Consider the following 26,721-nt stretch of genomic DNA (forward strand, 5'->3'; position numbering starts at 1 on the left):
GGCCTGGGAGAAGGGGAATGAGGAATGACTGCTAATGGGTACGGTGTTTCTTTGTTGTAATGAAAAACTCCTAAAAATTGATACTGATAATGGTTGCACAACTCTGACTATAGTAAAAACCACTGAATTGTACACTTTCTAACAGTGAATTTTATGGTGCGGAAATTATATCTCAATACAGCTATTCTTTAAAGAGATCACTAAATTCCTCAAAAGATTTTACCTGTAAAAGCATCACGGTAAATTATTTTCAAAAAACTTAAAAATAACAAAAAGTGAAGATTAATAAATAATCCATTCAACAGGTAGAAAACTAAAGTAACTTATCTGACGCCAAGACCCCACAGAGAATAGGAAAAGGCCATTAGCCTAAGAAGAAGGCAAAGCAGGACTGGAGCGTGTACTGTGTGTGCTTGGTTGTATTTTATTTGTTCACTGAAGTTGCATTCCAGACTCACTTTGCTTTCATTTTCTTTTGCTGTATAAAAGCATCCTCCCACAAGATTAATAAAACTCATCATACTACCAAAATCTCTTCCTCTTCTGAAGACCTTTGTTAAAGTATCGATTCCACTCAATTACCCAGCCTTGGAAAGCTTTGCAAAAGATCTTTGACCTGTCTCTTTCTTTCACTATCCCTACATTCCCTCACAGTTACAAGATTCTTTACCTCAGTCATTTCTATCTCTCCTTCCATTCTCCCTGCCGCTGTTGTAGTTTGGAGCCTCTTCAGAATGTACATCACTTGATATTTAAGACTTGCTTCTCCCTCTGTTGTTATCCCTTTTACATAAATGTCTGTCTCAACTCATAAACCCCATGCAGAGAAGCAGTTTTTCACATGTCTTATAGCACTTGCCCACATTCAATACACACACTGAAGGTACACCTTCCAGATAACCAAAGATAACCTGCATGGAGATTTTGGAGTCAGAGATCTGGATTAGAATTCCAGTTTTCACGGTAGTCAGAAAATGAAGTTACTCTGAATCTGGATTAAAAGGAGGGTATACAGAAGCTCAAAGGAAAAATTCTACATAACGTGTCTGATACATAGTGTTCAGTGAAAAAGCTACTGTTGAAATATTAAAATGCTTAATTGTGGCCAGACATGGTGGCTCACACCTGTAATCCCAGCACTTTGGGAGGCCAAGGCAGGTGGACCGCTTGAGCCCAGGAGTTTGAGACCAGCCTGGGGAACATGGCGAAACCCGATCTTTACTCAAAATAAAAAAATTAACTGGGTGTGGTGGCACACGCCTGTTGTCCTAGCTACGCGGGGTAGCTGAGGCTCGAAGATCACTGGAGCCTTGGGAGGTCAAGGCCGTGGTGAGCCGTGATTGTGCCACTGCACTTTGAGATAGAGCCACTCTCACTTTGAGATAGAGTGAGACTCTATCTCAAAAAAATAGTAGTAGTTTTACAAGGATATTTTTTCCTAAAATGCATTACGCATTTTTCTGCATTTTCTATTAAAATCTGTCTCAAAAATGTAGGTTTGCCAGGCATGGTAGTGTGGGCTTATAGTCCCAGCTGCTCAGGAGGCTGAGGCAGGAGGATTGCTTGGGCTCAGGAGTTGAAGGCTGCTGTGAGTTATGACTGTGCCACTTCACCCCAGCCTGGGCAACAGAGTGAGACTCAGTAGAAAGGAAAGGAATTGGGGAATAGGGAAAAGGAAAGATATGTTAAATTACAATTTAACACATTAGTTATTTGATTACATACCTGTCTCACATTTTTGCCACTAATTAGAAATCCAAGGAAACAGCAACAACACTCTCATTTTAGAAATTCCAGGAACCATGCACAGTTCCTGACAAATACCAGGCAAGTATTTCTGGACTGACCATAGCTTTTTATCTGTGGAATTGTCTTACAACAAATAAGAAGACTGCATATACTTTTGAAGTCATTTTCTGATATTATATTCCAAAAGATGTGCATGAATCTACAATGTAATTAAAATGTTTAAGTGTAATTATTTCACCACAATCTCACCATCACATGTCATCATTTCTAAAATGTATGCTGTTCTGGGGCCTTAATGGTATCTCAAAGTTGTTTTAACATCAAGTTGCTTTGAATACAAATGATAATGACCTTGCGTTCTTAAACAAACACAGCTTTCTCATCTTTCTCTTTATTGTATTCCTATGATCACAAGTGCCTGAAACATAATTAGAAGTTATGTATATAAAAAATAATCCCAGCAGGAATATAGAGATGTATTCCTACATTAAATGGTTCTAGATTATGGAAGTATGGTAGGCAAGGGCATAATATCAATATAAATAAAATTATATATTCTAAGTAAAGGTCTAAGCAGCATGACTGAATGTTAACATCTCTTTCAATTCTCTCATCTATAAAATGAAAACACCTGCCCTGCCAACTTTACAAATTTACTGTGGTAATTAGATGCAACAATGTACATAAAAGAAATCTGGGAAACATAAATTGACCAATTCAACAAACACTGTACATACAAAGCACTACAGATACAAAAACAGGTAGCCCACAGTAAGAAAGTGGGTCTGGACTCTCTCAGAGCAACATCCCATTTTTTTCTAACAAATAATTTATATTACCACCTTAGCTTTACTGAAACAAAATTCTAAACTACTTACACATATTTTTGAAAATTCAACAATGCCCTAACTATAACAAAAAGGAGGAAACGCTTAATATATAATGTGTACTTTCACCTATACTCAGGCATGCCAACTAAGTTAGAATGTGTAACGAAGAAGTTAGATGCCAGCACTTATGTACAGAATCATCACAAATATGACAGCTACAAATTCAGACCTTCCAAGACAAATGTGTTATACTGGCAACTCAAATAGCACAATGGCACTGCAGTCGGTAACATGGATTTTCCCAAATGGTGAACTCTTAAACAACCTGAACTAAGAAAATGAATTGGCCGGGCGCGGTGGCTCAAGCCTGTAATCCCAGCACTTTGGGAGGCCGAGACGGGCGGATCACGAGGTCAGGAGATCGAGACCATCCTGGCTAACATGGTGAAACCCCGTCTCTACTAGAAATACAAAAAAACTAGCCGGGCGTGGTGGCGGGCGCCTGTAGTCCCAGCTACTCGGAGGCTGAGGCGGGAGAATGGCGTGAACCTGGGAGGCGGAGCTTGCAGTGAGCCGAGATCGCGCCACTGCACTCCAGCCTGGGTGACACAGCGCGAGACTCCGTCTCAAAAAAAAAAAAAAAAAGAAAATGAATTAACAAGAGGCTGAGGCAAGAGGACTACTTGAGCCCAGGAGACCGAGGCTGCAGTGAGCTATGACTGAGTCACTGCACTCCAGCCCAAGTGACAGAGTAAGACTTGGTCTCAAAAACAAAAATCAAAAAAACAAAGGCAGGGTGGCTCATGCCTGTAATCCCAGCACTTTGAAGAGGCCAACATGATTGGATCACTTATGCTCAGGACCAGCCTGGCAACAAAGTGAGACCTCCTCTCTACAAAAAATACAAAGAACTAGTGGGGCATGGTGGCACATGCCTGTACTCCCAGCTACTCAGGAGGCTGAGGTGGGAGGATGGCTTGAGTCTGGGAGGCAGAGGTTGCACTGAGCCAAGATCACGCCACTGCACAGTTCCAGCCATTCAGGAGGCTGAGATGGGAGGATGGCTAGAGCCTGGGAGGCAGAGGTTGCAGTGAGCCAAGATCATACCACTGCACTTCAGCCTGGGTGACAGAGCCTGAAGGGAGGGAGGGAGGGAGAAAGGAAAAAGACAGAAAACAGAGAAAGAGGGAGGGAGAGAGGGAGGCAGGCAAGAAAAAAAAAATGAATTAAATGAAATTTAACTCCTGGCAAAGTGAATATACATTATAGAGTTAGGTTCTGGGCTAATTATGTTTTCCTCCTACATGAATTTCTGGGGCATCTGAAAGTCTTGTGGGATGCAAGATAATTACTCACTCTCACATTGCAGGATGGCATCCCTGGCCCCCAACCCACCAAACCCATCCACAAATTTCCACAACATCCCTTAAAGAGCAGTACTTACTCCACTGAGAACTACTAATCTGGAAGACCCAAACATATTATTATATAAGTAATAAATGCTAAAAGAAGTAGGTATCAGGGCCAGGTGCGGTGGCTCACGCCTGTAATCTCAGCACTATGGGAGGCTGAGGCGGGCGGATCACAAGGTCAGGAGATTGAGACCATCCTGGCCAACACAGTGAAACCCCATCTCTACTAAAAATACAAAAAATTAGCTGGGCGTGGCAGCATGTGCCTGTAGTTCCAGCTACTCAGGAGGCCGAGGCAGGAGAATGGCGTGAACCCAGGAGGCGGAGCTTGCAGTGAGCCAAGATCGCGCCACTGCACTGCAGCCTGGGCAACAGAGCAAGACTCCGTCTCAAAAAAAAAAAAATAGAAGTAGGTATAAAGTGATTTGGGACTATAAATGAGGGAGCATGGAAAGTTCATAGGTAACCTAGGTCTTGGCACAATGCATCAGTAAGGACTGGCAAGTCTATGCTGCAGTGACAACCAACCCCCGAAAGATCAGTAGCTTAAAACAAAAGCTTGTTTCCTGCTTAAGATATAACACACATTCATCAACTGTGGGCACTGCTCATTGTCATCGCTCAGAAATTAGACTGACAAAGGCTCCATTTCTACATATGTCCTTAAATGGCAGGAAAAGGGATAGGACAGCTTATGTATCTTCTTTTACAGGCTACTTCTTCTGCTCATGTTTGACTGGCTAAAGTCATACGGCCATGCCAAGAGTTCTCAACCAGGGGCAACTTTGTCCCTCAGGGGACACCTGGCAGTATGTGGAGGCAATATATGGTCACAACTGGATACTACCGGGCATCTAGTGGCTAAAGGCCATGGTTGCTGCTAAAGACCCTGCAAAGCACAGGACAACCCCCAAAACAAATTATCCAGCCTAAAATGTCAACAGTGCCAATGCAAGAAACACTGAGCCATGCCTAATTTCAAGGTAGGGATAAGGGAGACAAAGAAGCACAATACTACCATGTGCCAGGGGAGAGCCATCAGAATACTGGTACAATAGTATTAATGGATTACCACACATGAATAAGAATTTGCCAGGCTGAAGGAAAATGATGAAGAAAAGCAGAGACAGATAAGAGCTTTGTCTAGAGTAGGTTCATGGTAGAAAAAGAGGAGAAAAAACAGCATTAGATTTGTATTAGAAAGAAAACTTCAGTGAGAGCCTAGAGAACAGCTTTGGAAAAGGAAATAGAAAACCAGTTAGGAAACAATTATCAGAAATGTGGTAAGATCCTAGACTAGGGCCATGGGCAATGGGCCAAAGAGGGGAGGGGGAAATCAGTGAGCTATTTCTAGGTAGAAAAGATTGGAGTCTTTAACCAACTGAAGCATGAAAAGTGAAAAAGAGGGGACAATTAAAAGATGACCCATTTCTAGATAACTCAATGATAAAAAAATTTAAAAAGGGCCAGGCACGGTGGCTCATGCCTGTAATCCCAGCACTTTGGGAGGCCGAGGCGGGCGGATCACGAGGTCAGGAGATCGAGACCATCCTGGCTAACACGGTGAAACCCCATCTCTACTAAAAACACAAAAAATTAGCCGGGCGTGGTGGCAGGCACCTGTAGTCCCAGCTACTTGGGAGGCTGAGGCAGGAGAATGGCGTGAACCCAGGAGGCGGAGCTGGCAATGAGCCGAGATCGCGCCACTGTACTCCAGCCTGGGCCAAAGAGCGAGACTCCGTCTCAAAAAAAAAAAAAAAAAAAAAATTAAAAGGAGGTATGTAACAAATTCAGTTTTAGATATCCTGAGTTTGAAGAGATGAGTAGAGAAGTTAGGCCTATCTGAAAGGCACTAACATATACAGGTATTACAATCAGTCAAGTAAAGAGTAATGAGAGGCAAAGAGTCAGCAGGAAGAGACAGCTGATTCTTGTACCTGCCTGCTGTTTTTCCTCTAGCCTTGCTATTAATTATAAGCTGTCACCTGATGTTGACCACAGGTATAATAATCAATGGACTAGAAAGCCAAATAACCAAATTAAGATACTCTCTAAAATTAAACAGGCTGAATATTGGCCTGAGAGAGGCTCTCATGTAAATTCATACATTTTAGGTAAGGAATGTTGACATTTTTTCTCAGATGTTAGTTTATTTTTGAATTGACTGTATTATATGTGTCACACATATATTTTCTAGAAGTTATAAGTGTCTTTTTTTGATCAGTGATCAATAAACTACTTACTACGGGAATATTTGCGAAAAGTGCTTAAATTTTTTTTTTTTTTTTTGAGACAAAGTTTCACTGTCACCCAGGCTACAGTGCAGTGGTGCGATCTTGGCTCACTGCAACTTCTGCCTCCTGGGTTCAAGCGATTCTCCTGCCTCAGCCTCCCCCCGAGCTGGGACTACAGGGGCACACCATCACACCTGGCTAATTTTTGTATTTTTAATAAAGACAAGTTTCACCATGTTGGCTAAGACGGTCTCGATCTCCTGACCTTATGATGCGCCCACCCTGGCCTCCCAAAGTGCTGGGATTACAGGCATGAGCCACCATGCCCGGCGGAAAAGTGCTTAAATTCAACTAGGGGAGGGAGAAAAAAGCTGGGCCTGGTAATATATCACTAGGAAGAAACTCTAAACTTAGGTTTACCAACAGGAAAAAAAGGTGTTCACGGTTAGTGCAACTGTCTGCAGCACAAGCTAAAGACTAAACACTAGACAGCAAGTTGAGGTTCTTCAAACTGAGGGCAGTTGGCAAACTTCCAAGAGCACAAAGGATTTATAAAGCAATAAAAGCAACAAAAAGATTTTTTTTTTTAACTTTTAAGATGAATTACAAAGGACAAATTGAGAGGTATGCTTCTTGTTTACCCATGAGTCTTAAGTTTAAATGTCATTTTGGTATGCCACCTTCAGTTTAAATGATCTTATTTAAAAATTACCCTTTTTGGATTAATAAAGGCTGTTAAAAGAAGAAATAACAAAGTACTATAGGTGGACATCAGTTTCTGTGTACCAGCGTATATTTCCCTATTTGTAACACAGCTGTCTGATTTTCCAAGGAGAATCTCCCAATCTGGCCAGGTGGGACAATTCCCAGACTAACCAGAGCCAACCCCTGGTCACAGTGTTGTTTCTGATGAAAAAGAACCCAAGACAGGCCAGTGACATAGCGCCAGCACTTCCGATGGAACTACAGAGAAAAAAAAAAAAAAAAAAAAAAAAGCCCTCTTCATGCTTCCTTGAAGCTGGGAGTAGCTAGCCTGCAAACTACCTGAAAGGAAGCAAAGTCAAGAGCCCTGGTGATGTTGCTTGAAACCCTGGATATAGCAATCTCCAGATCAAGCCAATGAATTCCCCTTTTTACTTAAGTCTACTACACGTTCCCTGATAACAGAAACTGAATGACTAACATCCTTAGAAATAACAGCAATATAGTATAAACCACAGAAACAAATCAATCAGTAATTTAGTCGAGAATACATAGGAATAGTTACTTTAAAATAGCAGCTGTCAAACTCTCTGATCTCAGGATCCCTTTATTCATATTATTTTTCTGAGACAGAGTCTCAGTCTGTTGCCCAGGCTGGACTGCAGAGGCATGTTCTCAGCTCTCTGCAACCTCCGCCTCCCAAGTTCAAGTGATTCTCGTGCCTTAGCCTCCCAAGTGGCTGGGATTACAGATATGTACCACCACGCCCAGCTATTTTTTGTGTTTTTAGTAGAGACAGGGTTTTGCCATGTTGGCCAAGCTGGACCTTTATTTATATTAATTATTAAAGACATCAAATAGCTTTTATGTGGGCTATATACATTGATATTTATCATATTACAAATAAATACAACTACTAAAATTTTTGGTATTTGCTTTATTAATTCACTTAAAATAATAAACCCATTACATGTTAATATAAATAATAAGTTCATGAAAAACAGAATTTTCTAAAACAAAAAAGTTAGGAATCAGAGTAACACTGTTTTACATCTTCGCAAATTTCTCTTAATGCCTAGCTTAATAGGAGACAGCTGGATTCTCCTATGTGCTTCTGCACTAAATCTGTTCTGATATGTTGTTTTGGTTAAAGTACATGAAGAAAATGTGCCTCACATGGACAGCTAATTGGAAGAGAGGAGTATTTTAATAGCCTTTTCAGAAAGCAATGGATATTCATCTTTTATTCAACACCAAAACTCAAGTGGCAATTCTGAAAAGTTAGTTGCAATGTAGAATTCACTGTATCAATGAACTTTTTGGCTCTGGTATATAAAAATCCATTTGTCTATGTTGTACTTTGAATGGATTGCCTACCCATGCACGATTTTATAACATGAATTGGTCCTTTGGGAAAATATTGGTCCAATGAGTTACACAGATCTTCCCAGTGTTGACACACTTCCTCATACTGCCCCCCCAACCCCAACCCCCACACACATACACACACAGTCTCACTCTGTAGCCCAGGCTGGAGTGCAGTGGTGCGATCCTAGCTTACTCCAGCCTTGAACTCCCTGGCTCAAGCAATCCTCTCACCTGACCCTCCTGAGCAGCTAGACCTACAGGCACATGCCATTACACCTAATTTTTTATACGTTTTTGTAGAAACAGGGTCTCGAACTCTTGGCCAAAAGCAATTCTCCCACCTCCGCCTCCCACAGTGCTAGAAATACGGGTGTGCACCATTGGGCCTGGCCCAACATATTATTTTTAATCCCATTCCTTAATATCACCACCCATCTCATCAGAAAAGTCTTTAAGTATTAAGAAACTGGCAAGTCATAGTGACAGGAGTTTCCCAAAAATCTAATTTTCACTTGAAACATTAGATTTTAGTACTGGCTATAAATGTTTTCCTCAAAGCGGCCGGCTCACTTTATTCATTTCCAACGAATTACCTGCCAAATACTCAAATCTAAATAGCTATCTGAGCTTATCTGTCGTCCTGTTAAATAAAAATGGTGTCCCACTAAAAAGCAGCTAGTTCAGCTTGCAGCTCAATCACACACGTGCCTTTCCTAGAAAAGAACACTGTACTTCAATGTACAGAAATGCTTTATGCATACTTCCCATTTAATCACACTGAATATTAAAAAGACAAGTACTCCAGGGTAGAGATTTTTAAAATTACACCTTTTTACTGCTGCAGCAAGGGGATTATTAAGTGAAACCGGCATTTTTTTCAAATGCTTAATGTGTGTTTGACTATAAAGACTCATATGTTTGGCACAACTGCCTAGAGTCATTTTAAAGTGCCAGCAATTTACCCACCACTGTTCCTTCACCATTCATACAAATGTCCTCACACTGAAAGGGCAAATAACATCTCAGTTTCATTATGAAAATAATTTTGATTTTGTGAACCCCTTAAATATAAGGATCTTAGGGATCTCCAGGAGTCTGTGGACCACTCTTTGGGAGCCACTGTTTCAAAAGATGGTGGAAACCAAACTGAATTTCAATAACTGATAATTGAAAAATACATTTCATAAAATTTTTCTTGCTTTTTTTTCTTTTTTTTGGAGACAGTCTCGCTCTGTCGGTCAGACTGGAGTGCAGTGGCACGATCTCGGCTCACTGCACCTCCGTTCACCGGCTCAAGCAATTCTCTTGTCTCAGTCTCCCAAGTAGCTGAGATTACAGGCATGTGAGTAGCTGGGGTTACAGGCGTGTGCCACCGTATCCGACTAATTTTTATATTTTTAGTAGAGACAGGCTTTCACCATGTTGGCCAGGCTGGTCTCGAACTCCTGACCTCAGGTAATCCCCTCACCTCGGCCTCCCAAAGTGCTGAGATTACAGGCATGAGTCACTACACTCGGCCTCATTTCATAAAACTTTTAAATGAATGAGACTTTCAAGTCATCTAGCTTATTCCTTCAAAGGGGGATATATCAAAATCCCCTGCAGGTTAGGCCAGCTCCACTAACTAGAATCAAGGGTGGGGCTGTACCTTTAAAAAGTACCCTGGAAGGCCAGGCACAGTGGCTCACGCCTGTAATCCCAGCACTTTGGGAGGCGGAGGCAGGTGGATCACGAGGTCAGGAGATCCAGACCACGGTGAAACCCCATCTCTACTAAAAATACAAAAAAATTAGCCGGGCGTGTTGGTGGGCACCTGTAGTCCCAGCTACTGGGGAGGCTGAGGCAGGAGAATGGTGTGAACCTGGGAGGCGAAGATTGCAGTGAGCCAAGATTGCGCCACTGCACTCCAGCCTGGGCGACACAGCGAGACTCTGTCTCAAAAAATAAAAATAAAAAAAATAAAAAGCACTCTGGAAGTCTGAGGTACTGTTAGTTTTACAAAGCATTGATCTAGTCTACAATCTTTATTTCACAAATTAAATACCATGAATATACACAACTGATTAAAAATACTAATTACATAGAAGTTGTATCATTTTTCCTTACAATTAGCCAGCCCTTCATTATTGCAACATCTATACACGTTCTTCCTTCAACTAGTTTTAGTAGGCATACTTATGATATAAGACACACCTAATGTGTTTATGTACAATGATTCCTGGCTTAGCTTACCCCATTATTTCCAGTCATCCTTTCACTAGATTATTCAATTTTTACAATGACTGGCCATCTACTGATAACATATGCTCTAGAATTCACTAGTGAATATCACTGACAAATATCCTTAATTCAGTTTATATTTAGAGATACATTTTTACTTGAAAAGACCTAAATAGCATACCTTCATCCATATTAAGATACAGAAATAATACCTTCCTATAAAAATAAATATTCAGTAGCAGTCCTAGTTTTAAATCATAAATAAGATTTGGCTAGCCTGGACAACAAAGCGAGACTCCCATCTCTACAAAACAATTTTAAAAAATCAGCCAGGTGTGGCGGTGCATGCCTGTAGTCCTAGCTACTCTGGAGGTTGAGGTAAGATCTCTTGAACCCAGAAGTTGAAGGTTACAGTGGGCTATGATGGTGTTACTGCACTCCATCCTGGGCAACCTGTCTCTAAAAAATAGGTAAATAAAGCAATAAGGATAAGCATACTAAAATAAACAAAACCTTTAGAATCAAGAGGCACTTTTTAAAAATAACACAGATTCCCATGCCTCCTCCACTCCATTCCCATTCTGAAGCAAAATGTGTGTTGAAATCAGGTGGGAAAATTTTTTTTATTTTTTTAAATAGCTCTTCCAGAGACAGAGATGAAACTACTCCATAGCCCAGCACTTGGGAACTACTTCAGGTGACGTAAATGGAGAGCTGAACATGCCCTAGATGATCCCTAAAGAAACTAGCTAGCTAGCCTAGCTGAGCAACTGTCTCGCAGTGTATAAGACAAGCCTTGACGGAAAAGGCCCAACGCAACCTGCCTCTCAGAAACCAGTTAAGTGACTAGTTAATTGGAGGCGCAAAAATGTATGGTTTACCAAGCAGATTAACCCCCTGAGAAGACAATTTGCATTGAGAGTTTGTTTTATTTATTTATTTATTTTAGAGACAAGGTCTCACTTTGTTGCCCAGGCTGGCCTTGAAATCCTGGGCTCAAGTGATCCTCCTGCCTCAGCCTCCAGAAGCGTTGAGATTATAGATGTGAGCCACTAGACCAAGTCCACAGGGAGTTTAGATGCTAACTTGGGGATTTAAAGTAATTAGTCTCCAAAAGGAGTACAAGTAAGCATTTGAGAATATACTTTAAAAGAAGACCAACTTCCTATTTAAAATAGTGATGATATATTAACTTCTCATCATGGGAAATACAGCTTCCTAAAACTTACTACCAGACAGTTCAAATAAACTGAATGCGAAGAAAGAAACAGAGGAGAAAGGAATAAGTGACAGGAAGGGAGAGAGAAAGAAAGAAAGAAAAGAGACAGACACAGAAGCAAAGCAAATGTGGCAATACTTTCAAAAGACATGTTAACATAGATGTATGAGATGACTACACTGTACATGCGTATATCACTGCATTAAAGAATGTAAAGCTAACACAAGTGAAACAGCTCAAAAGAAAAAGTCAGAGGACCCTAACGGCTCAATCACTGTGGAGGGCTAACCTGGCTGCACCCCAGACCAACCAAATCACAATTTCCGGGGCTAGAATTCAGGCATCAGTATTTTGTAAAGCTCCTCAAGGGATCTAAAAGTACAGCCAAGATTGAAAACTACTTGCCAGGCATGGTGGCTCATGCTTGTAATGCCAGCACTTTGGAAGGCTGAGGTGGGAGGATCACTTGAACCCAAGAGTTCAAGACCAGCCTGGGCAACAGAGGGAGACCCTGTCTCTACAAAAAATTTTCAAAAAATTAGACAGGTGTGATGGTGTGTGCCTGTAGTCCCAGCTACTGGGGCAGCTGAGGTGGGATTGCTTGAGCCTGGGAGGTAGAGGCAGCAGTGAGCTATGATTGCAGCACTGCACTCCAGGCTGGGACACTGAGCAAGATGGAAAGAAAAAGAAAAAAAAAAAGAAGGCTGGGCGCAGTGGCTCATGCCTATAATCCCAGCACTTTGGGAGGCTGAGGCAGGTGGATCACCTGAGGTCAGGAGTTCAAGACTAGCCTGGCCAAAATGGTGAAACCCCATCCTCTACTAACAATACAAAAAAATTAGCTTGGCATGGTGGCGCACACCTGTAATCTCAGCTACTCGGGAGGCTGAAGCAGGAGAATAGCTTGAACCCAAGAGGTGGAGGTTGCAGTGAGCCAAAATCGCACCATTGCACTGCACTCCAGCCTGGGCAACAAAAGCGAAACTCCGTCTCAGGAAAAAAAAAAAAACAAAAAAACAAAGAAAAGAAAAGAAGAAAAAGGGAGGGAGGGAGGGAGAAAGGGAGAGAGAAAGAAAGACAGGAGAGAAGAGAAGACCATTGCCCTAAACGTTGGGAGTAAAAAAGCAATAAAAAGATGAATTCAACACATTTACAAGTTTTCCAAACTGCAAAAAGTTCTCATTTGAAATATAAATAATGAAATACATTCTTTGAGCCGAATGGTCTTTACTGTTACCACCAATTATAAACTGATTAAAATGTTAACAGACCCTCTTTACAATTGGTCTTTGGTACTTATCCGATCTATGATATAATTTGCAGTAGCAACTTATCAAGGCTTAGATTATAAGAACCTTATAAACTGTAAGAATCCGACTATGCATGATATTAGTTTTACGTATGTAAGCACTACCCTAGTTTTCATTCACTCTCATAATTAAACACAAATATTCCAGAATGCCAATTACACCATGCAATAGTGTCAAGGTGACACAACCTAAAATACCTTGTTCCTGAGAAACTGGAATTCAGTCAAATTTCCCATTACCAAAATTACACATTTTAGAAAGAGAAAACAAAATCCAAAAATTCTAAATCTGACTTACGATCAAGCATATGCTTGGCATATGTGATTTTACAAAACTGTATTAAATGCTGTATTATAGGACAGGCACAGTGGCTCACGCCTGTAATCCTAGCACTTTGGGGGGCCACGGCGGGCGGATCACCTGAGGTCAGTTGTTCAAGACCAGCCTGGCCAACATGGCGAAACCTCATCTCTACTAAAAATACAAAAATTAGCCAGGTGTGGTGGCACATGCCTGTAATCCCAGCTACTCGGGAGGCTGATGCAGGAGAATCGCTTGAACCTGGGAGGCGAGGTTTGCAGTGAGGGGAGATCATGCCTCTGCACTCCAGCCTAGATAACAGAGCAAGCCTCCACGTCAAACAAAAACAAAAAAATGCTGTGTTATGCTGGTCTAAGTCTTTTAACTGTAGAAAACAATGAAACATTTTAGTCAGGTTACTTTTATACACGATTAATGGTCAACTCGGAGTCACCATTCATCATCGCTTTAAGAAAAAAAAATTTTTTTGGCATAACTACACTGTCTTCTAGACCAACAAAATAAGAGAAATCCAAACATACATAATGAGTATTGAAATGGCTAATACAAGATGCTTAAAGAACCAGTCACTCTAAAAAAAAATCACTGAATTAAAAATGAAAAAAATGGTTAGTCATGAACTAGAGAGCGATAAAATGAACCAAGTTTAAACATCGGCAGAACAACATGTTTTCACCAAAATAGGCAAAAATTTAGACAAGCCTAAATATGCAATTTAAATATAATGAACCCTGCAGATTCTGTAGGGTTAACCTCCCTAGTAGAGGCCTCAGTAATTCACACCTCAATTAGAATAGTGCCTAATGATGTTACTATAACACTGGCTCAATCAGAAAAAAACTGCTTCCAAGTGAGAGAGCTGGAGTGTAACTGGGCAGCGTAAATTAGGTTAATTCTTGCTCCTTAATTTGGGGGGGAAAGAAAAACTGAAGGGGAATACAGAAAAAGAATTCACACACAATCACTCGACTAAAATGTAGCTTAAGAAAGTGAAGCACAGGCTTTTAAAAATCATTCACGTAAAACTTATTCCAATTTTTTTTTTTTTTTTTTTTTTTGAAACGGAGTCTCACTCTGTCGCCAGGGCTGGAGTGCAGTGGCGCGACCTCTGCTCACTGTAAGCTCCGCCTCCCGGGTTCACGCCATTCTCCTGCCTCTGCCTCCCAAGCGGCTGGGACCACAGGCGCCCGCCACCAGGCCCGACTAATTTTTTGCATTTTTAGTAGAGACGGAATTTCGCCGTGTTAGCCAGTATGGTTTCCATCTCCTGACCTCGTGATCCGCCAGCCTCGGCCTCCCAAAGTGCTGTGATTACAGGCGTGAGCCACCCCGCCCAGCCAACTTACTCCAAAATATTTCAAAGTGATTTTCTCAGTACAAATTTTCATTAAGTCTGAAAAACATTTGCAGTTTGGTTTTTTCTAAACTCAAGATTTACACTGAAGGCAGTTACCTAAATAGACATACACTCTCACCTCAAAAATAAAAAAACTAAGATGCAATAATTCTTTAAAACTCACTCAAAAACCTGGAAAGCAAAGCAAAAGCCACTTCTATTAATAGTCACAAACTGTTACAACAATTTTTATCTAAAGAAGCTTTTAGTTTTAATTCCAACAACTTAAAACCTACATAATTCACCACTATCTTTAGATCTAAAGCTACTCCAAATTATAAATGCTTGGCCTATCTATCTCTATTATATTTTTCTGTAACAAACCCATTTAAGTAAACAAAATCATGACAGCATTATGGAAGAAACACTAATTTAAAAAACTGTATTTTTAAATGTTAATCATTTTACAGTTTGGAATATTGTGTATTAATCATATCAGAACTTTCCAATATAAAGTCCTCAGCATCAAAAAAAAAAAGGTACACTTTAGAACTTCCTATATTTCAACTGAAATGTATATATTTAGTCTCCGCAGGGTATGGCAAAAGCAATTTATGAAATCTATCATAAAAATTATTCAAATGCCATGTTCTAAATCTAATTACGAAATTATGCATTTCATTTTTTTTTTTTTTTAGAGACTAAATGGTTTTTGCCAGCAAAAAGTAGTGAACCTACTTCTTAAACACCCGAGTAACTAAGCTGCTACTAAGACTAAAAGGATGCTAATTCTGGCAAAAGTCAAAGGTTATTAACAAAAATTAGCTGAGACCATATGTTTGCAGAAGGCAATTTTAGGATAATTCCCCTATTATCTTGTTGTATTTATTATTCCTAAATAACTGGCAATTCCATCTTAAACTACGGTGCAAAAACTAAATGCATTAAGAAACTAATTTGGAAATAATAGTTTCCAAATTATAATGCATAATAAAATGTTTTTTTAAAATAAAATCAAACGTACTTAGGTTTTTGAGGGGAAACAGCTATCAATCTTCAATAGGGCTTTTTAAAGCCTCTGCACCAGCAAATAAACTTTTCACGTTAACTACACACTTGTCCCTTTGAAAATCTAGTTTGAGAAATCCTAACAGCAGTTTGGGACAAGTGATGGAGCCACCGCCCTCCACCCTACACCAATTTCACTCTCAGTACATGTAGTGCTAACAGTAAGATCAACTATGTCTTTTAATAGGAAGCATGTTTTATTGGGGGCAAGGAGGGGTTCAGTTAGGTGCTAAGAATGTGTCCTGCATACCGCCGTCACTCTCAATACTCAAAAAGTAAACATATCAAAGCCAGAAGCGTAAACTGGCATGACAAGACTAGGAAGAGAAAGTAGGGGACAAAGAGAAAACCGAAATTGGCTGGAGAAAATAAATTAAGACAAACAATTTACAACTTTCATTTAGACCCTAAGGCAACACATTCCAGCCGACCCAACGCGCTCAGCCGGGGCGACCTTGCAACTACTCGAGAACAACAAAGAGGAGCGGCGGCCGCGGCAGGAGTCCCGTCTGACTTTAACTTGATTCTCCCACGAGCTGCAAGCGAAGCTGGGGGCCGGACGGAGGCAAGGCACCGCCGCCCGGCCCGGCTCGTCAGGCGGCCGCGGTCGCCCTCCCAGCGGATTCCGCGCGCTCCCCGCCGCCGCCGCCGCCGCCGCCGCAGTCGGGAGCCCGCCCCGGGGCGGGGAAGCCGCGGGCGGGGTGCGCGGGCCCGGCCGGGGGAAGGGGAGGGGACATGGCGCGGTTACCTGGGATCGGGCGGTGGCGAGGGGAGTCCGCTCTCCCGCCGCTGCTGGTCCGCGGACGCGCCGGGCCCGTCGCTTTCCCCTGCGGCCCGGAGAGCTCCTCGGCCCCCGCCCCGAGGCGTCCCGGCCAGGCCGCCCCTCCTCAGTGCCGCGCCGCTGCCCGCGCGGGCCGGACCGCCTCGAGCTCCCGGGCCGCCCCGCGGCGGGGGGCCTTTCTCGCTGGGCGCCTGGCTCCCCTCACCCGCTCCCACCCCCTGGGCGGCCGCGGAGCCGAGGGTAGGGCGGGAAGGGCCTCCCGAGGAGAGCAGGAGGGCGCGAACGCAGGCTCCGCCACCCGAGCCGCTCCGTTACCGCAGCAGCGACGACGACCAGGGCCGTGTTGTTGCTGCCAACTTGTCGAGAACACACTGAGCATGCGCGCGCGGGGACCACATCCGGGTAATTTCAGGGTTTGGCCCTTTTCCCCCGCAGCTTTCCTTTCTCCCGGCTGTCGCCGCCTCCCGCCCCAAGTGACGGCGAGAGTCGCTCTGCGCAGGCGCCTGCAGGGCAGAGCCAGCCGAGGGGCGGCTCTGAATCCCGGCCTGGGCCTGGGCCTGGGCCTCCGCGCGGGCAGAGGCGAAGGCCTGCTTGAGGGAGTGGTCGCCGGGAAAATTGGCATCTCTTGGCAAAAAAGTTCCCAAGGAGCGCGGGAGAGCTCGGCGTAGAGTGGGCGTCCAGTAAGTGTTTATAAATAGCTATTAGCCCGGCTTTTGTTGTGTATTTGTTTTGTTCTGTGTGGAGGACCTGCGTAGGCACAAAAATTGGCCTTCAGCCACCGGTCGACAGCTCTGGGGAGAAGGTGGCTAGGTTGTAGGAGTTCACTTAGGGAAGAAACAGACGCTGGCCGCACCTTCCTTCCCTGTCTGGCAGCCCCAAATCACGAGCCCCAGAGGTGTTTGAACTCGAGAGACGCACGGAACAGTCAAGGAATCACATATTGAAGAGCCTTGCCAGGCGTTGCAAGTGTGAGTGGATTTTGTTGGAAGCGATGTAGGCGCACTCTCTGCGGGAGGGGAACTTCGAATCCTACGACACACCAGTTAACTAGGTTACCTGTTTGGTGGGGGAAGGCACAGGCTCTGCTTTTGACTTTATGCTTCTTTTATTTCATATTTTTTACAAGACGCATGCATTTCTTTTTCATTTAAAACACATTAATGATTTATATTCACCAACCAGGAACTACTTTGGAACTACTTTTAGTCCCTCCAAAACTAATGATTAGCCAGTTCTAAAGTCATTTCTTAAGTCACGTCGCCCAGAAACTCTCTACACCCACCGCACGCCTTCATCACTCATACTCAGTGCTTCATTCTATCCTCCACATCACTGCCTGGGCCATTCCCTCTTTTACCAGAAAGCTCCTTAAGCTCCAAACTGGTGTTCTCTTACTCCTGGGATTTATGAAGACCAGTTTTAAGGGAATTCATTTCCACATCTTCCACTGCTGTATGTTCTATTTTCGAAAATTGCCCAGCTTAAGAAAGGAGCTGAGGACACAGCATCCCCTTTCAAAACTGTCCTCCCACCTTACAAAAGAAAGTCAAAATTCTCACCCATTACTAATGTGCATTGGATCAATGCAGTACTTCCCCAGCAATCCAAAAGGGACAATTCAAAAATCGGTATCTATGCTGAGAAAGTAAATGACTTTAGTGAATGGATATTAAATTATTTTTCAAGTCAGATAGTTTTCAGATCTTTTCTGTCAACGAAACTGAAGGAAGATCTGTCAGCTGATAGATTACAAAACATGATTTGGTAATAGATCAATATGTGATTCTTAGGTAATATACCTCAGAAGAAGTTTTTTAAAAATTGACACATAGTTATAACTAAACTTCTTCCATTCCGTCTGTATTAGTTACCTATTGCTATATAACAATATCACCACAAATATAGAAGCTTGAAACAACAAACATTTATGATATTACAGTTTCTCTGGGTCAGGAGTCCAGGCATGGCTCAGCTGGGTCCTCTACAAAGTGAGGCTGGAACAAAGGATCTGCTTCCAAGCTCATGTGGTTGTTGGCACCATTCAGTTCCTTGCATGCTGCAGGACTGAGGGCCTCCGTCCCTTGCAGGCTGTTGGCTGGAGACCCCCTCTGTTCCTTGCCATGTGGTCCTCTCCATAGGGAAGCTAACAATATGGCAGCTTGCTTCTTCAAAGCCAGCAACGGGGAGAGTCTCAGCAAGACACTGGTTTCAATCTTATGTAACATCATCACATACACAGTGTCACTCATACTCTGTCACCTTTGCCATACATTGCTGGCCAGAAGCAAATCACAGGCGCCACCTACACTGAAGGGGAAGGAAACACAAAAGCTTGAACACTAGGAGGCGGGGATCATTTGGGGCCTGTTTAGAATCTACCACACCATCTATTTATTTATGCAAATGATATTCCCTATAAGCTCAACCTCTTCTCAGAATTTCCCTTCAGGTTCCCTTCACCTTTTTAGTTAAGGGAAACCCAACTTTGCCCTGGGACACTGCTCTTTCTTCCACCTATCAAGTAGTGGCAATGGTGTTTTCAACCTTCAGCCTCTTAGTGCCTGGAGGTGAGGTAGGTTTCCTTCTTGCTTCTCAACATTGCTTCCAGGCCGTCCCCCTCCTCCTCTAAACCAGCAACTTTAAATCTTGCTATCCAATACCTCTATCGCTGACCTTACCCCACTTTATCTCTGCACAATTTGCTCCTGTCAGTCACTCCAATGCCACTTCTGTCCTAGTGCTAGGTGGTTATAAGATCTTCCCAGTACTCTGGCCTCTCAGTTCCTTTTATTCTTCAAGGATTTTCTCTCATTGCTTCAATTTTATGATCTTACAGTTTCTCTGGGTCAAGAGTCCAGGCATCACTTGGCTGGGTCCTCTACAACGTGAGGCTGGGACGAGGATCTGCTTCCAAGCTCATGTGGTTGTTGGCAGCATTCAGTTCCTTGCAGGCCTCAGGACTGATGGCCTCATTCCCTTGCTGGCTGTTGGGTGGAGACCCCCACTGTTCACCATTAACTTCAGGTAGACCGTTAGTGCTGTCCAGCAATTCTCTTACACTTCTCTGCTCCACTCTTCTGGATTTTGTACCTTCTCTGTCCTCTAACTTACACATCCTCCCCTTGATCATTCTGGATTTTGTACCTTTTCTAACTTCTAACTTGCACATACCCTAACTAAGCCACTTCCTCCCATGGTCATAATCACAGTAGCCTTATCGAACTCTGCAACTTCTTCATTATCTCAGTTTCAAACATCTCATACCCTGATCACCACCTCGGTTTTCCAGGTCACTCCCTGTAGTACTCTAACTGCGACAATTCTTTAACCCCTCATATCTGCTCTCACCCAGCCTCAACCCCTGGCCAATCACAATCACTCTTACACATGCCCTCAGCCCCCTTGCTTTTCTCTCCCTTTGTTGTGCTTGCCTGGCAAAACCACAACCCTGATTCAAGCTAGCGCCCTGAATGTGGCGAAAGAAGAACGCAATCACACTGACTACTTTCACTTTAATTTCATCACCAGGAACCTCAGGCAGACCCCTTAGTGCTGTCCAGCAATTCTCCTTCCCTCCTCCATTCTTCTGGAGTTTGTACTTTCTCTGTCCTCTAAGTTGCACATCCTCCCCTCCATCATTCTCAATTAACAGCCTTGTTTGAGAAAATTGAAGCAATAAGAGAAAAAATTCCACAGAATCTCAGCATCACCCACACCCACATGCCATCCTCTACTTTGCCTTCCCCACCCTCACATGGTTGAATTGCCATGCTCCTAGCTAAAGGAGCATTGTCACCAACACATAGATTCCAGTCCTATCTTGCCTAATCAGTATCCTCACTGTCACTCCAGCAATTATCCCCCTATTCTGTATTATCAATATTTCTCTACTGTGTCATTCTGGTAAGTTTACCAGCAGCTATGATTTTTCCAATCCCACAGATTTTTCTCTTGGACCTATTTCTACTGTCAGCTATCACCCATTTCTCTACTCCCTTTACAAGAAAACTTCTAAAAGAGTCTTCTATACTTTATCTGCAGTTCTTCTCCCATTCTACAACAGCAGAATACATCCCATACAATACCATTTATATAAAGTTCAAAAACATGTCAAGCATGATATGTATGTTAAGACTCCATACAGGCCGGGCGCGGTGGCTCAAGCCTGTAATCCCAGCACTTTGGGAGGCCGAGATGGGCGGATCACGAGGTCAGGAGATCGAGGCCATCCTGGCTAACACGGTGAAACCCCGTCTCTACTAAGAAATACAAAAAATAGCCGGGCGAGGTGGCGGGCGCCTGTAGTCCCAGCTACTCGGGAGGCTGAGGCCGGAGAATGGCGTGAACCCGGGAGGCGGAGCTTGCAGTGAGCTGAGATCCGGCCACTGCACTCCAGCCTGGGCTACAGAGCGAGACTCCGTCTCAAAAAAAAAAAAAAAAAAAAAAAAAAGACTCCATACATACGTAGTAGAATCATTACATGTGAGGTACACATGTGGCGTATTTTAGGTCATCAGCTGAGTGTTAGGTCTCCCATCCTCTCTGAAACTCCATTCATGCTTTCATCCTTACCACACTATCAAAACTACTCTTGCGAAGGCCAACAAAGAACTTCACGCTGGCTAAACCCAATGATCTAGTCTCAGTTCTCATCTTGATTGACTTATCTGTAACAGCTGACACAGCTAATCACTTGATTCTCTTTTTTTTAACCACATCCTCTTGGTTTTTCTCCTTCATTCATGGTTCCTCCTTCCCTGTCATCTTTGCTGGATTCCATCTCTTCTCTCAAACCCCTTAACTGGGGCTCATTCCTTGAACTCTTTTTCTTTTTTTTTTGAAACAGAGTCTCTGTCACCCAGGCTGTAGTGCAGTGGCATGATCGCAGCTCACTGCAACCTCTGTCTCCCAGATTCAAGCAATTCTCCCTGCTTCAGCCTCCCAAGTAACTGGGATCACAGGCACCCGCCACCACACCCGGCTAATTTTTGTATTTTTAGTAGAGACAGGGTTTGGCCTTGTTGGCCACGCTGGTCTTGAACTCCTGACCTCAGGTGATCTGCCTGCGTCAGCCTCCTAGAGGGCTGGGATTACAGGCGTGAGCCACTGTGCCTGGCCCCTTGAACTCTTTTTAATCTATATACACTTCCTTGATCTCATCCAGTCTCCTGACTTTCAATACTATCTAAGATATATGATATCATCATATATGATGACAACTCCTAAATTTATATCTTCAGCTCAGACCTTACCTGAACTCCAGATTCTGATATCCTCAAACACGTCATAAACTAAACAATATTCTCCCTCAAACCTGTTGAGCCCACTAGCTTTCCGATCTCATTTGATAACTCTATTGTGCAAGTTGTTCAGACCAAAAACCCCGAGTAGTTTCACTTTAATTTCATCACCATGAACCTCAAGTAAATCCTTAGTGCTGTCCAGCAATTCTGGATTCCCCTCGTTTTCTCACACGCATGTCTAATCCACAGAGCATCCCTAACCACCTCCACTGCTACTCCCTGGTCTGAGCCACCATCATCTCATCTTTGGATTCATCTTCTAAAAGCTCTCCCTGTTCTCATGCTTGCCTCTTCCCAATATAATAGCTATAGTGATCGTTTTAAAACGTAAGTCAGGGCTGGGCGCGGTGCCTCATGCCTGTAATCCCAGCACTTTGGGAGGCCGAGGCGCGTGGATCACGAGGTCAGGAGATCGAGACCATCCTGGCTAACACGGTGAAACCCGGGTCTACTAAAAAATACAAAAAAATTAGCCGGGTGTGGTGGTGGGCGCCTGTAGTCCCAGCTACTCGGGAGGCTGAGGCAGGAGAATGGCATGAACCCGGGAGGTGGAGCTTGCAGTGAGTGGAGATTGCGCCACTGCACTCCAGCCTGGGCGACAGAGCGAGACTCCATCTCAAAAAAATAAATAAGTCAGATATCTTCTCTCTGCTTAAATCCCTACATTAAATGATCCTCATTTCATTTAGAGTAAAAATCTACATCCTTACAATAGTCTAAAGGGTTCTATAAGATCAGTACCACCACTCCACCCCTGAGCATTACTTCTCTAATCTCATCTCCTATCAGTCATTCTCCAATATGTTCTAGCCTTCCCGATGTCTTTTCTAGTCCCTAGAAGATGTCAGCCATGCTCCCAAGTTAGGGCCTCTGCACTGGCTGTGCCCTCTGCCTTGTACATGTTTCCCCCTGATATCTGCATTGCCAACTCTCTCACCTCCTTTGGTCGAAAGTTACCTCATTGAAGCCTACCCTGACCTTTTAAAAATCACAACCGATTCTTAACTTTCACAGTACACCTAAAGCCCCTTTACCCTGCTTTCTCTTTTGCTATAGCACTTCTGACATACTATATGATTTACTCATGTGTTGTGTTTATTGTTTATTGCCTATTACCCCCGACTAGAATGTAAGCTCCATGAGGGCAAGGATTTATCTGGAGTATTTACCAGTGTATCACAAGTGCCTAAAGTAGCTATTGACACGTAGGAGATGCTCAATAAATATTTGTTGAATGAATGAACAAGGTATTTTGTGTTTCTATCCATAGAAGTGAAAACTAGGACTAGGTTTGACCCAATTCTATTTCATTCAGCAAAAATATCCTTTAATTTTGATAGATACCAAAATATGTAATACTTTGTGTCATTTAGATCAATTAGGTATTAAAATTATGCAATCAAAATGAGCTTTTTAAGCTTATCAGAGTCAGTCAAGAATTTTCTTTAAAAAAAAAAATTGTAGGGAAATGCGGTAGGTTGATCAATAAAAGACTCTCCAGCTTAAAATATTATATTAAAATGTTCAGGGGTAAGTGGAATGGAAGTACAAGATAAGAAAAATAAAGACTGATGTAAAATTTACTTTAAAGAAAAGCTTGTTCATGTAGTTTTTAAATGGATGATAGATGCATTATGATCTTTAAATTTCCTTGGATACATTTAAAGAATGATGTAGCAATCTTATTTTAAAATGCCAATACTTAAGCCAGAAATAACAAACCTTATTAAATAATAGGTTTGTTAAATAATAATTTATAATTTAAATTAAATAATAATTTAAACTTGTGATGAAACATTTTAGATATGACCTTTAAAAGTACAAGAAGAAACAGTTTTAGCCAAGCATGATGGCTCATGCCTGTAATCCCAGCTACTCAGGAGGCTGAGGCGAGAAGATTGCTTGAGCCCAGGAGTTTGAGGCTGCAGTGGGCTGTGATCATGCCACTACACTCCAGCGTAAGTGACAGAATGAGACCCTATCTCTTATTTAAAAAAAAAAAAAAAAGAGAGAGAAGGAAGGAAGGAGAGAGAAAGACAGAAAAAGGAAAGAAAAGAAGGAAGAAAGAACAAAACACAGTTTTTCAAATTTCTTATAGGAGAAAAGCAAGCAAGAAATCTTGAAGACCATAGTTACAAAGCACTCAAAGGGAGCCAAGCTACTGCCAGTTCCACATAGATCTCTGATGGGGCAGGCAAAGGCTTGAAAGGTTTATATTCCTTTTGTTTTATTTAATGGTTTCACCTCTTATAATAGGAGCTTTCTAAGGGTGAAGAGAATATAGAAGTTTAATCTTTTCATGCTAGGGATGGAGACAGTGCTCCTCCCTCAAGCAAAGGACCTCCTGGCACAGGTTAGCATCATGATATTTTAGTGTCAACCCAATGTTTTGGGTTTGGTTTGGTTTGGTTTTTTAGAGATGGGGTCTTGCTGTGTTGCCTTGGCTGGACTCAAACTCCTATGTTCAAGTGATCCTCCTGCCTCAGCCTCCTGAGTAGCTGGGGACTACAGGCACGCACCACTGCACCCAGTTTAACCCAGTGATTTTTAAAATAATTCCAGTTACTCCCGAAAATTACTTAACATCGATTAACCTAAACGTTACAAGTGATTCCCACATTCCTAAAAGCACTAAAATAAACTCTGTCATCTCTTTGGCTTAAAGTATACAGCCATAGAAATGTATTACCTATTCAAAATATTAGGTTGAAACTTGATTCAAACTTGAGATTCAAAATGACTGGAATCCAGGCTGTGTCTGGAATATCTTTGTTCCTGTCCTTAGGATTCAGTGGTCCTCTAGGAAGGGTGCCCTGCTATGTCAGAGTTGGCTGCCCTTTCTTTCTGCTCCCAGACTAGGCTGTGAGTTCCCTGAAGATAGAGGTTCTCCTTCCCCCACATTCTCTGAGTGCCCAACACTGGGCTTGCCCATGGCAAGTGTCAGAGAAGTGAGAGATGAGGCTGGGAAGATGGATCTGGGGCCAGGCAACAAAGGAAGCTGTGCTGATGAATTGAACTCCATTCAGGATCAGATATGCTTAGATTTTTTTCTTCTTTTTTTATAATCTTATTGAGGTATAATTTACATATTATAAACTTGACACAGTGGACAATTTGATGCATTTGGGCAAATATATCCAATGTGCAATCACCACTACCAATCAAATATTAGAACACCTCTGTCCCTCCAAAAAGTTCCCTTATACCCCTTTGCAGTCAGTGCCACCTCCCAACCATACGTTCCTGTCCCCAGGCAACCACTGCCATGCTGTCTGTTCCTAAGGCTTTGTTTTTTCTAGAATTTCACATAAATGGAATATTTCCATATGCAGTCTTTTGTATTTGGGTTCATTCACTCAGTGTGTTTTTGAGATCCAGAATGTTACTGCGTATCAGTAGTTAGTTCCTTTTTATTGCTTAGTAGTATTTCATTTTATGTATCTGCAAATCCACAGATACAGAGGTAGATTAACAGATTAGTGGTTATCAGGGGAATTGGGAGGTATAGGGTTTCTTCATGAGGCGATGGAAATGTTCTGGAATTGGATAGTGCTGAGAGTTGTACAACATTTTAAATATACTGAGAGACACTGAATTATACACTTTGAAATGGTTAAAATGGTGAACTTTAGGAAAATTTTATGCTTAAAAAGCTAGATTTTAGCAAGCACCACAAGCATGTTACAAGTGAATAATCTTTGCAGTCTCACTGACTTGATTCAAGTCCCCATGTCACTCCTTACTAGCTATGAGACCTTGGACAAATGATTCTAAGTCTCAGATTCTTCTTCTGTGAAGTAGGGGTAAAAATACAGCCCATCTCACCAGAGCTGCAGTAAAAACAAAATGAGACAATGCGTGTGAAGCACTTGGCATGGCGCTGACAAGTGCCCGATCAGTGGCAGCTTCTTGTTTAATCCACCTGCACCTGCCATGTGTCAAGCCCATTACGTGTCTTCATCTATTTGATTCAACAACAAGGAGGGACTATTCCCAATTTAATAGTGATGAAACCGAACCATTAAGAGATTAAAAAGTAACTTCTTCCCATATTGAGGGACATTCTGTAACATAACTAGTCTATAATTTTCAAAAATATCAATATCATAAAAGACAAAGCCTGAGGAACTGTTCCAGATTAAAGGAGACTAAATACACAGGATAATTAAATGTCATACATGATCCTGAATTGAATCTGGGGAAAATTTTTGCTACAAAGGACCTTATTGGGACAATAGACATGATTGGAAAATAGCTTAAAGATTAGACTATAGATATATAATAGATTATAGATTAAATATAATAGACTGTAGATTAGATAATAGTATTGAGTCAGCGTTAGGTTTCCTGATTTTGATACCTGTAGCATGCAGGCCAGAACTAGGGTGAGACAACAGAGGTTCCTAGGGTACAAAGTTGAAGGAAGCCTTCTTGAAGGGCCACCCAGGCTCAGGCCTTGTTAGCCTCCCTCTAGTTCTAGCCCTGGTGTTGTCGTGTAGGGAAATGTCCTTGTTATCGGAGCTACACACTGAAGTCTTGAGGGTAAAGACATGCCAGTATATACAATTAACTCTCTAATAATTCAGGAATAATCATCATACATAGGTAGAAAGAAAAAAAAGATAAAGTGTACATTGCAAAATGTTAATAGTTGGTGAATCTAGGTAAAGTATTTACAGAAGTTCTTTGTACTATTCTTGCGACTTTTCTGTGAGTTTGATTTTTTTTTTTTTTTTTAATTTTAGGTCACTTGTCCCTGTGATGAAGTTCACAGCAGAGCTGGAATTTGAACTCTCTGCCCACAATGTGTGGCATGGTGCCACCCTGCAACCCAGATAGCTCTACCCTGAAGCCAGGGCTGGGAGGGC

General features: G+C 42.4%; 2 protein-coding genes across 4 annotated transcripts in view; one reads left to right on the forward strand and one right to left on the reverse strand.

Moving 5' to 3' along the window:
* SMAD4 (SMAD family member 4) overlaps nucleotides 1-26,721 on the reverse strand; it is a 112,834-nt gene that overhangs the window by 39,192 nt on the left and 46,921 nt on the right. For 2 of the 3 annotated variants that reach the window (XM_025365107.1, XM_025365110.1), the window contains exon 1: nucleotides 16,518-17,151. The exons of the other annotated variant lie outside the window; for it this stretch is intronic. The gene's annotated coding sequence lies outside the window, so the exon portion shown is untranslated. Of the gene's footprint in view, nucleotides 1-16,517; nucleotides 17,152-26,721 lie in introns of those variants that run through there. 3 annotated transcript variants of the gene reach the window in all.
* LOC112611321 lies at nucleotides 16,505-17,600 on the forward strand. The gene is made up of 2 exons (XM_025365029.1): nucleotides 16,505-17,230; nucleotides 17,424-17,600. Exon 1 carries the CDS (start codon nucleotides 16,505-16,507, stop codon nucleotides 17,216-17,218), a length of 714 nt encoding a protein of 237 aa, XP_025220814.1. The 3' UTR covers nucleotides 17,219-17,230; nucleotides 17,424-17,600.

Source organism: Theropithecus gelada, chromosome 18 (genome assembly GCF_003255815.1).
Source record: "Theropithecus gelada isolate Dixy chromosome 18, Tgel_1.0, whole genome shotgun sequence".
NCBI lineage: Eukaryota > Metazoa > Chordata > Mammalia > Primates > Cercopithecidae > Theropithecus > Theropithecus gelada.

What these genes read in the sequence shown, in the direction of transcription:
- LOC112611321 (XM_025365029.1), top strand. Translation starts at nt 16,505, where the DNA reads ATGGCGCGGTTACCTGGGATCGGGCGGTGGCGAGGGGAGTCCGCTCTC.